Source organism: Palaemon carinicauda, chromosome 3, assembly GCF_036898095.1.
Source record: "Palaemon carinicauda isolate YSFRI2023 chromosome 3, ASM3689809v2, whole genome shotgun sequence".
Lineage (NCBI taxonomy): Eukaryota > Metazoa > Arthropoda > Malacostraca > Decapoda > Palaemonidae > Palaemon > Palaemon carinicauda.
This window is the reverse complement of record NC_090727.1, coordinates 121,065,177-121,077,676: the sequence shown is the minus strand read 5'-3', so window position 1 is coordinate 121,077,676 and position 12,500 is coordinate 121,065,177. Positions and strand designations below refer to the sequence as shown.

At 34.8% G+C, this 12,500-nt stretch overlaps 1 protein-coding gene across 1 annotated transcript in view; it reads right to left on the bottom strand.

The window, feature by feature from the left end:
- Positions 1-12,145: 12,145 nt before the first annotated feature.
- LOC137638446 (rhodopsin-like) overlaps positions 12,146-12,500 on the bottom strand; it is a 3,198-nt gene continuing 2,843 nt past the window's right edge. The window contains exon 2 of the mRNA XM_068370517.1: positions 12,146-12,500. This exon is cut by the window's right edge and continues 967 nt beyond it. Coding sequence (XP_068226618.1) covers positions 12,334-12,500 — 167 coding nt within the window. The 3' untranslated portion in view covers positions 12,146-12,333.

Below are 12,500 nucleotides of genomic sequence, written 5' to 3'. Positions count from 1 at the left end.
CTGTTTTTTTCAAGCCTACGTTTCCGAACCAAACATTAAAACCGTCAGGTACAGAGGTCCATTGCAGTCAATTGGGTGATCAAGGGTCATTGTTACCGTATAAAAGCCCTGTTATTCAGGATTTTATTTAAACCTGGTAGCATTTTAGAATCACTAGATTTCATACTCAAAATGATCATCGAATACACACACTGTCAAATTCTCCAAATCAGCGGTCGACAACCTTCCGAACTCCATGGACCACTAAATGCATAATTCTAAATTTGGCGGAAGACTAGCAAGAGTTTTTGAAGAAAGAAGGTAAATATACTTAAATAACTAGAACGGGCACTCAGTAGACCCCATACCTTCACCAACGCCACTTTTGTCACGAAAAAACACCTGATGATGATGTGGATATTTGATCCCAAAACAATCATAAGATAGGCAATTGAACTGTGCACATTTGGCACTAGTTTTATGCAAATCAGATGAAAATTGGCCATTGCATTATCTTTTAATTCAATCACTCCCTAAATCTAATCGAATTGTCCTTGGATCATGACCAAGCATTACTCAAAATTTCATGAGATTCAGTTAAATAGTTTTTGAGTTATGCGAAGCAAAAACACACAGACAGACATACAAACAAATAAATATACAAACAAGGGTAATGGCATCACTATATCATGTTGTATATCACAAGATGGGCAATTGAATTATGCACATTTTGGCACTAGTTTTACGAAACTCTGATGAAAAATGTAGTAAAAAGACATTTTTTACCTTTTCGAGACTTTCACCATGACCTTTGAACCCAATCACTCCAAATTCTACATAAATTGTCCTTGGAACATGGCCAGTCTGTCCACCAAAATCTATGAGATTAGGTCAAATAGTTTTTGAGCTTCGTGATTCGTTTTTTACCATTTCGTGACATCGACCTTGATTTTTGACTCAATCACTCCCTAAATGTTATTAAAATGTCCTTCGATCATGGCAATCATCCCACAACATTTTATGAGATTCGGTCAAATAGTTTTCGAATTATGCAAATCACAACCACGAACACAGACATACAAACGTACACCTATCAAAATTGGTAGGTAGTAGGTTGGCCAGGGCACCAGCCACCCGTTGAGATACTACCGCTAGAGAGTTATGGGGTCTTTTGACTGGCCAGACAGTACTACATTGGATCCTCCTCTCTGGTTACGGTTTATTTTCCCTTTGCCTACATACACACTGAATAGTCTGGCATATTCTTTACATATTCTCCTCTATCCTCATACACCTGACAACAAAGATTACCAAACAATTCTTCATCACCCAAGGGGTTACTGCACTGTACTTGTTCAGTGCCACTTTCCTCTTGGTAAGGGTAGAAGAGACTCTTTAGCTATGGTAAGCAGCTCTTCTAGGAGAAGGACACTCCAAAATCAAACCACTGTTCTCTAGTCTTGGGTAGTGCCATAGCCTCTGTACCATGGCCTTTCACTGTCTTGGGTTAGAGTTCTCTTGCTTGAGGGTACACTCGAGCACACTCTCCTATCTTATTTCTCTTCCTCTTGTTTTGTTAAAGTTTTTATAGTTTATATAGGAGATATTTATTGTTGTTACTCTTCTTAGAATATTTTATTTTCCTTTTTTCCTTTCCGCACTGAGCTATTTTCCCTGTTGGAGCCCCTGGGCTTATAGCATACTGCTTTTCCAACTAGGGTTATAGCTTAGTAAGTAATAATAATAATAATAATAATAATAATATAACCTTCGCCGCAAAGAAGTTGGCGAAGGTAATAACAAACAGAGAACTCTTGATGTATTAATATTAAATGCAAGTATTTCATATAAAGTTCAAGTTTAATTAATAAAAAAAATGTAAATTTCAAGTTTATTACACAATTTTAGTGAGATATTTACTAATTCTTATTTGAAGTAAGCTTCAATTATGTTAGTGCAAAATTTTATGTCATTCCGAGATCGGTAGCGAGTCTTAATTGCTGTGACATATATGAATATCTTTTCACACAAATAGGTTGTTAAAAATTTAATAAAAAATTCCTTGACTTTCACTAAGTGAAGAGTTTTCACATTTTATGGAGAGCCAAAAAATGAGGTCTTGATAAGGATGACTGGAATTTAGATTTTTGAGAATATATTAGATCGATGAGGATTTCTTTTTCATTCACGCTTAAATGTTTAATGTTATTTTTAATGGTTGCTAGAAACTGATCTATCATCCGCAAATTGCCATCCCTGGGATCTTCTTCCTTTGTGTTACGACAACCCAAAAATATGTCAATGACTGTAAGTGCTGTTGAATGAAGTGCTATCAGACAAGAAGCCTTTAATAATGATGTCTTAAGCAAACAATCTTTTAAAGCACCTACTTTGTTTTGCATATTTCACTGCATTCTTTGAAAATATTATGCGGTTTCATTAGTCTGAGTGTTTTGATTGCAAAGGACTTTCAGAACACACAATAACAGGATCTTAAATAAATCCAAGTTTCATCATTTCTTTTCAACTCCAGTTCAAATGTTTTTTCTAAAGGTGCTTGACAAGGACTGTGGATGCTCTGATTCATTGATTAGGTCACGGTTAATTGAAGTATTAATGTTATCAATAGTTATTCTATCTTTGGTTTTACTAAAACAATACAAAATGTCAGCTTGCTTTTCCTTAATAATTATGGGTCTATTATATTCTAATTTTTTTTAATCTGAGAGCCAAAACATAAAGGAAGAATTGGTAATTTGAGCAACAGTTATCCATCATGTTTGATAAGTTTCACATATAAATGTTGCCTGGCTCCTCTTGAAGCAGGGAAGGTAGGTAACTGCGTTCGATACGGTTATGAAACAGATTGAGAATGTTCCGTTTTATGTAGGCCTACACTACATCAGGAAAAATTCATTTATGATGTTTAATTTATTCTAATTAATATTACTTGTTAGCTAATTAATTCTGTTCTTTTCTGGTGAAAGCCGGATTCAAATTTTTAATGTTAAATCTGCCTAAAATGATAAATTTGCAACACTGGGTTCTCTGTCTTCTGTGGAAATTGTATCAGGGTTTCCTGAAGAGGATTAAAAAAACCAAAATTGAAATAATATCCAAAATTTTCTGCAGACCACTAAAATTTTCGTCACGGACCACCAGGGGTCCACGGACCACCGGTTGGCCACCGCTGCTCCAAATAGGTTAAATCAGAAAAACCTAACTTTATCAAAAGTCTCCATTTCTTGTAATTGGAATTTAAACACCTTCCACTGTATATTTTTGATTCCAAATAAAAGCTTGGTATCTCTGAATTACCAAACAAGTTATAGGGTAAAAATCCATTGAAAATAATAAGAGTTACAGTGCTTTCAGGGAGGGCAACCTGAAAAGATCAAATAACACTTGATAAATCCCCTAAAATTGATAGCTATAATTGTTTTTGACTGTTATATGCTTCTATAACGTTTATCAGCTATATTTTATCAGAAAGAACAGTATTTCAGCTTTCCTTTGGTACATCAGATATTCATATTGGAACAAAATTGAGGAAAATAATGCAAATAACATAAACTGGTATATATCTGAAATCAAGCATACATGAGATGTATAACTTTATTTTGTTTGAGGGAACAAGCTCCTTATCAACACCACCAACTTCATCTACGCCATTGAGATCATCATCATCAACACTACAATCATCGAGATCATCATCTTCATCATCATTGCCATCATCATAATCATATTGTACTTTATATCACAATCAACATATACACTAGCATAAATATATACTACATGACCAACAAACATATCATCATAATCCTCACTCTCATCATCATTTCCATCACCATCATCATTGCCAAAAGCAACATCAGCAGAGTTATATGAAAATTATAAATCATGAAGTTGATATTATGTTAACATTGCATTGTGGAAACCAACTGAAATAGTAGATTCAAACTGTTTATTTTTAGGGCTAATATTCATTCAAAGTACAACTCATCATCGCCGTTCACATCTATATCCATAATTAGTGGCTCTTCATCATCATGGGGTAGCTCATTGTTGCAGGTTACATGAGATAAGCAACATAACTGCTTTTGGTGCTGGTGTTCCATCTGACCAGTCAATCGGCAACTCTTCCTTGTTGCCTTATCCAGAGTTAAGATTCCATCCATGATTATGTGGTGAGTAGATGGTTGGGAGAGTTTCAAGACTTCTCAATTTGCAGCCTGGTAGTTGTCTCTCAAAGTGTGCTTCTGAAGGGCACTTGAATAGAGTGGAAGCTGGTGGGGATCGATCTGAGCCTTTTTTGCATCAAAAAGGTGATAGCAAAGATCATTCACACTGTATGTTTGTTTTTGCAGCATGCATTTAGCAGGTAAATGCTTCTATTTTAGCTTATAGTTCCTCAGATACAGTCATTTTCTTCCTATTTGTTTGAAAATGGCTTGTGCATCAATATCGCTTTTCAATATATTCAGTTCATAAAATTTTCCACGACCAGCTAATGCAACGACACTGTCACATACAGTAAATGCATGAATATATAGTGATGCATTATAGATGGAAGGCTGACATTTTTTTGACATCAGTGTATTCCATCTTAGCATGGGTACCGCCTTTGATGTACATTGCTGCCTTTACGTCACTACCTATGGCAAGTGAGAGCACAAGTACACCAGTGTTGTCTACCTCAAAAATGAGGGATTTGTATTCTTATGCTGTGGCATGAGCTGCATGTAGGATAAGATGCGCGTCCGGTTCTTCTTCTATGGTGCAGAGTACTTAGACAAGATTTGATCTCTATTCTTGCGGCAATTTGAACCATACTCCACTCACGCTCAAGGAACCGTATAGAACTTTCTTGTTTTAATTGTTTGTGCAAAACTTGGTCCATTACAAAACACTCCGTTTGCATGTGATATTTTTCAACTGAATAACTCCTGTTGTGGTTTACCTCCCTTCTCGTTCAACATCCTTGATGGATATTTTCCAGTATGTATCAATACATTAGTGTTTGTTGACCAAAAGGCTTCATTCATCAATTTTGGGAATATGAGAGATATCAAAAGAGAGGAAATATTTGTGTAAGTCAAAGTATTTGGGCAATGAAACAAATGATAACGGACTACTGCATACACAAAAACGTTGCTTTGTAACCTCGATTCTGAGTTACTAAATCAACATTAGCCAAGAGCTGTATCCGGTTGGCTCCATTTTTGGATGATCTGTCATATTGTTGAGTCAAATCTCTTTCCCACAGGGCCTGCAGCAGAGAGGACACATTGGCGAACATAGCAACTGTTGCTGTTATACAACAGCATTCACGTGACCCAACAGAGACGGATCCCCTGGGTGCCACACACCCCAGATCAAGCTTAAGAAGATTCAAACGAAGATGAAAGTTCAGCCGGAATAGGCCGATCCTGGCCTTATCGAATTTTGTAGTATTTAGAATGTAGTCATATTCTTATACCATCCTTAACTATCCCTTTCTGTATTCCTCCCCATTATTCAACTTGATGTATTGGGACTTTCAACAATTCCAGTGAAATTGCATTATAACTGTTCAAATAATCGTGCTCAGTACTCTTTGTGAAGATTTTCTTTGTTTAATTAAAAACTGTTGAAAAGAAACAGATTAATCTCTCTAATTATGCTCGTCTCCCACATTTCTTATGTCTTAGCCGCAACACCTACAAGGCCATGTTACAGAGATGCAATGTTACCAAATAGTTAAGTTCACACTTTGTCTTGTGTACAAGGGTCATTCCATCTATTATACAGGCAGAATTTGGTGGTATCACTTTTGTAGGTAAAGCATTTTTTCCAATGCTTTGGGATGCACTGATTTGCTAGTCTTCCTTGGTATACCAACTGCAATGGTCATAAATCGGGGAACTGGTCCCAGTGTGTCAAGTTTCTGCCCCTGAGCCATCAATAGCAGGTTTCCAAACAAGTTAGATGTTGCTTGGAAAATTATTTCTTTCCTTGTCTTGGAGATGACTAGTGTAGTTTTCTTCCTGTTTATGAAAGTTCTCAGCTTCATATTTGGAATGAAGTCATTAAATTTAAGCTCCGGTACATCAGGTTCCAGACTGACTGCTTTAAATAACAAGTATGCCTATTTACCATGTACGTTTGCCGACAGTAAATCTTTGGCAAAAGATTCAGGAGAAACAGTAGCATTGCTGATGTTTATCAGGTCTTCGGACTTTTTAAACCCGATCATTAAACCATCAATCAGGTTGACAATCCCAGAAACAGCAGTCTCGTCCTTCAAAATCCAAAACTGCTGCAACTCGGCGTATTCAAGATGTGACTGGTTAATGAAAAACATATCTCTCAGAAGATTGATGTAACTGCTTCAGTATTCTGTTATGAGATAGCATCTTATCACGGCAGTATTCAAACTAGAGCGACAAGTTCCTCCTAGGATTTTGATGTCTTTGGTGATCGTTTCTTTAATTGCCTGATTCACAGGTATTTTGTGAACCTATCTGAACGGAAAATTGACCCTCTTAAAATGCATGATGAATGCTGGGATGACTCTCTGGTAGCCAAGATAATTCAGTATGGTAATACGGAAGAAAACTTGTGTAGTTGATTTTATCATATGCAAAAACAACAGGGAATACATGCCAAGTGTAAATGCCAATTTTCTTCCCTGGAAGCTCAGATGAGATACAGAAGCACAACTACCATATCGAGATAGCTCATCTATTATTCAGATATTGGACTGTTGTTGTGTTTAAGCTTATCTAGAAAAGATGAGAAGTGATGTAGTAGATCCAGAACCTGCTCATTCTACACAGTTTCTTCATAGGTTTGATTAGATGACATCATGGAGATCACATATCCCTTCTAGTCCAATTTACACAGCTGTTTTGAGTTCTGGGTGGTTTCCTTATATCCAAAGCAGTAACTACCACCATGCCAACTGTAGCAGAGCCTTGCACATATAATGCATTTATGGCATCTGACACCTCTGTTATACTGTCTACCCTTCAGTACACTGGTAATGAAACCTTCAGCAATGACCCTGCTTCAATAAGAATGCTTCTACAGCCACCATCCTGGACACCTTTGCTAATAGTTGACAGGAAATTGAATACCATGTGAAAGGCTCCAATTCCCAAGGTGGCATTCTGGTATTGATTTGGATGTTTTCAAATTGTCTCTGTAGTTTTTGCATACAGACCCTTGTCACATACAAACACTATTTCCACAAGTTTAAGAATCTCAGATCTGTTGAGAATAGTTCAGGATTTCATTTACAGTTGATATGTCTTTATCAGGTGCATTCATGGTTGGAAGGTAAATAATAATATCCTCAAAGTTATGGTTACCATCGCTTGGGACAATGTTAAATCCAGTCCAACTAATGACATTTTGTTCAGATGTGGCAACTTGACGAACAAGGAACCACATAAGGTTCTTGTGCAGGGCAGTTTTGATGACATCTGAACGGTCAACTTCGACCGTCTTCAAGCTATGTGGACCCATCCTCTCCCCAGATATGTAAAAGGGCAATGGGATGTTTTCCACATTTAGGCTTTGTTGCTTGGATAGGGGAATGCCAGGTTCTTGTTCTTTCACTGACCATGGTCCAAAGACTCTACATTGTACTGCAATGCTGTTTACTCTGTGTAAAGTTCCTTCTCAAGTCACTGTCTTCTCCATTCTGTTAATATTATCTCATGCAACTGTCATAAACTCTTGAGGATGAATACGCTCTGGAACAGCAACCAACCCATTGGCTGCAGAGACTTACCTCAGTCACAATGCAGTTTCATTTCCTCAATCATCATGTATGCCACACCATGACCTAGCTTGTTCAGCATCTGAATAAATTCAGTCGTCCCAGTCCTTCACTACACATGGAAACAAAATGTGTTTTGGTGGAACTTGAGAACTACGACTAACACCATGCTCCATATCTTGAGCGTACAAGTCAACCTATATTTCAATTTGCCTGGTTAGACTCTAGCAAAAAGAAACTGTTTAGCCTCTGGTGGTGAGTTACACGCACTTTCACTAAGTCTTTCTGTGAGATATGGTCAATGGTTCCTGTTTTCCAGATATTTAAGAGCAGACCGTAAATGCATGGCTGCGGTTTGAAAAACTTCATGTACCTCAGTTGTACTGGTTTGGTATGACTCCACTTCTTTCCTCAACCTTAAAGTGGGGAGAGTTTGTGTATTGTTATAATCAACTAAACTGTACTAGTTAGGGCCACCAATACTAGGTTGGTTTACTGTGAGCAATCAGACAAAAGTCTCCCACAATCAGAAATCAGCATTGGACAACGTGGTGATGAAATGGCCAAACTCAACAAGAACAAGGAAAGGTCTGAGGTCTTTGTCCTGCAGCGGACCTAAAATGGCTGCATTACCTGTTGTGTATGTTATATATTCTTACGAAGCTGCTTTTGTATGATAATAAATATTTTATTCATGTATTTCATTTGTGTATTCAAGAGATGTATACCCAGCTCGTAAGGTGAGTTCCACTCATGTAGGTTTAAGTAATGTATGTAAATTACATAAGACTTTCGTCCTTCATTTAATTGTATTTTCATTCATTTCAGTATATGTAAATTTACATTATTTTTAAGAATTGTCTTTTTGTTTCATGTATTTTGTTACGAAGTCTTCTGTAATCTCGTTTAGGTATACTGTATGACCCACACGAGGTTTGAACACGAGGAATTACAGAATTTTTATTTCCACGTGGTTAGAAAGCGCATGAAAATTCTCGAATTAGACTTACTCTTTATTTTAAAGTTACGAGGGCAGAGTGTTATAACTTTTTATAGAATATATTTATTGTTGTGTAGAGTGTTTTATTTCGATCACCAATATTTCCTAACAGTGCTTTGCTTATATCCCTGACTAAGAACCGAAGTAAGAGGTTATTTTTACATAGTTTATACTAAGTAATTACCGAGCTTTGTTTTGAGTGTTACATAAGAGACCTTTGGATATTTAGTTATTTTATATATTGCCGTCTGGGAGTTACATAATATTCTCAGAGCTCACGTACTATTTTTTCAAGTGTAACAGACTTTTGTAATATACACAGGTGAGTTCTGGAGCTCGGGAGTGTATGTAATTCTTCAGCCGTAATATACATATATATATATATATATATATATATATATATATATATATATATATATATATATATAAGCATAAAAAGCTTATATCATCATCATCATCATCATCTTCAGACTTTACCAGTCCACTGCAGGACAAAGACCTCAGACATGTACTCTCACTCCTGTCTGTTTATGGTCTTTCTATGACATTCTGTATTAACAAATTTTTCTAGTTTATCAGCCCTTTGTCTTTTCTTCCTTCTACTGCTTTATTTACAATCTGTTATTCTGTGTCCCCATTATCTGTCATTTTCATATATCCTGCCCATGTACATATCTTTTTTCTTACATGTTGGTAGAATATTCTTTACTTTAGTTTGCTCTCATATCCATGTTGCTCATTTTCTGTTTACTAGTGTTATTACCATCTTTATATCTTATTGCTCTTTGAGTTATAACTAGCTTAAGTTCTAAGGCTTTAGTAAGACTATAAGTTTCTGGTACATATATTAATGCTAGTAGGACTATCTGATTAAATAATTTTATTTTTAGAGAAAGTGGCATTTTACAATTCATAATCTCATTTCGTTTACCAAAAACTCGCCATCCCATCCTTAGCCTTCTTTTAATTTCAGTCCCATGTCCTGAGGAAACAATTACTGTCTGTGCGAAGTATATACATTCATTAACAATCTCTAGAGGCTCCCACATAACCCTTATTTGTTGTCTCCATACATTTTCATTGAACATTAGTTTAGTTTTACTCATATTTATTTCCAGACCAATATTTTTGCTTTCTCTTTTCAAATCTATCATATTTTGAAATTCCTCCCATGATTCACCAAACAGAACTATGTCATCTGCAAATCTTATGTTGTTAAGATATACCCCTCTAATGTTAATGATTACATATTTCCAATCTAAAGTCTTAAAGACTACTTCTTGGCACACTGAATAACTCAGGAGAGATGGGGTTTCCCAGTTTAACTCCGTCCTCAATGGGAATTTTATAATTATATTTATGTAATTTTAGAATTGTTGTATTTCCCGTATGGATATCTACAACTCTTTTAACCCCTATCTTTGAAGGATTTCCATTATTTCTAAGGTTTTGACAGAATCATTATTTCTAAGGTTTTGACAGAATCAAAATGTTTCTCATAGTATATAAATGCCATACTTAGCGGTTTGTCATACGTTGTACACTTTTTCATTACCTGGCTAATTACATGGATATGGTCAGTTGTTGAATACCCTCTACGAAAGCGTGCCTGATTTCTTGATTGACTAAAGTCTAGATGTCATTCTATTTAGCCTAATATGATCTTTGTGAATATTTTATGTATTACTTAGAGTAAACTTCTTGGATATTATTTTTTCAGGTCTTCTCTACCTCCTTTTTTGTGAATTAGTATAATGACAAAGCTTTTCAGAGCTGTAGAGTATACAGATTCACTGAGATGAAACCTCCACCATCTATTATTAAATCAATTATTAGACCATCTTCTACTGCTTTGCCTCTTTTCATAACTTCTAATGCTTTCTTTACTCAGTCATTTAATCATTTTTATTGGCGAAATTATTTCTTATATCATTAATTTATAACATTGTATAAAAAGTCTCTGCAATCTTTACCCCTCCATCATAAAGCAAATAACTGTAGGCACCCTGTTCCAAGTCTTCTTTCCATTACTATGATGCTTTTTCCTTTCTCTGGTGTTCCGTAATTTTGATCTGACTGTGTTTACAAATGTCTTGGTCTTTAAGTTAGTACGTCGTTTTGGATAATTCTGATATTTCTATTTCATCTCTCTTGGACTTTAACCCCATCACCAATGTTTTCTTTATTAAGTTTTTGGGGTTTCTTAATATTTTTCCTTGATCTCTTTTTTTTTTCTTTTTTTTTTAACTTTTTCATCTATCTCCTGCGCTGATCCTAATACATTTTTTTTTTTATATTAATGCCCATTTCGTCTTCACTTTCTTCTATTGCATCCTGTATCTGGGAGAGTCTATTTTATATTACTTAACTAAAATCATCAGATTTTTTTTCTTGCAACAATAGGGTTTATTTTTTTTTTCTAGAATAATTTTTTCTCTTTCTTTCCTTAGATTAAGACAAATAGAATATTACTTCTCTTAATTTTGTGCTGCTTGATTTTAACTCGTGTAACACTGTAACATCTTTAAACAGATTAAATTTTTCACTGAAAATAAAATCTATTTCTTTTTTATTTCTCCCTTTGGGTTTCTACATGTCAATTTTCTATGTTGCTTCTTTCATAAAAATAAAGTGTTCATGATCTTTAGATTGTTTCCAACCTATGCACCAAGGTTGGAATGATCCTCATATAATACTTCTGATGTAGTATGATATTCAATCCTGACATTCGATTATATAAAGGATTTCTGTTTCCTGCAAGATTTTTGATAATAAGAAAACTCAATATATCTTAAGTTCATTTCATGTTCTTCAAAGCAAAATATATGGCACTTTCCTAAATCTATATAAGATGCCTCAGATCTTCTAATTCCAAAAAATTGTATTATAGGCAAATTTATTCTAATCAATTTCTTAGTAACACAGCAAGGTATTCTTCCCTAGACAGGGTCCTTACATTGTTGATGCAAGGTTCTGTTTATATATATATTCATATACACTGTATATATATATATATATATATATATATATATATATATATATATATATATATATATATGTATATATATATATATATATATACATATATATATATATATATATATATATATATATATATATATATATATATACTGTGATTGTAGTTTCAATCTCTTTCAAAAAGTCTTTCCGAATGTTAAAGAGAAAAGTCGATTATTGCATACAGGTAGACAAATAGCATAATATATATATAAAAATAACTGGAATGGTCTCAACAAATGACATAATATTTCTACGGTTTTCAATATATTTTTTTCCGAGTAAATTAGTATATGAATCATCCTGTATTCTTATTATATAAAATTTGTTACTCTCAAGTTTGAGTGTATATCAAAAGTCAGATAAGGAAAATTAAACAGATGTTTTGATTCTTTCTTAATGCAAAGGATTTATTAAGGTATTCATGAAAAGAAAAACAATAAAATCTGGATATCGAAATCGATCGTTGCCATCGTTTTGGCTTCGGAAATGGGACAATTAGTTGTTTTTCGTCGTCATATCATATATAAAGCAGTTCAATGCTTCTTAATGGCACATTTCCTGGAGATATCTATTCCTTTTCATTGGTAGATGCAACTGTCGTGGCATCAGAGGCGTTGCTGGCATCATCATCTCTTTCAGTAGCGCATGAGAGGCATGGAATCTTCTTTTCCATAGCAGCTCTGTATTTGGGATGACTGATAGCATAAACAATAGGGTTGTACACTGCATTGGCCT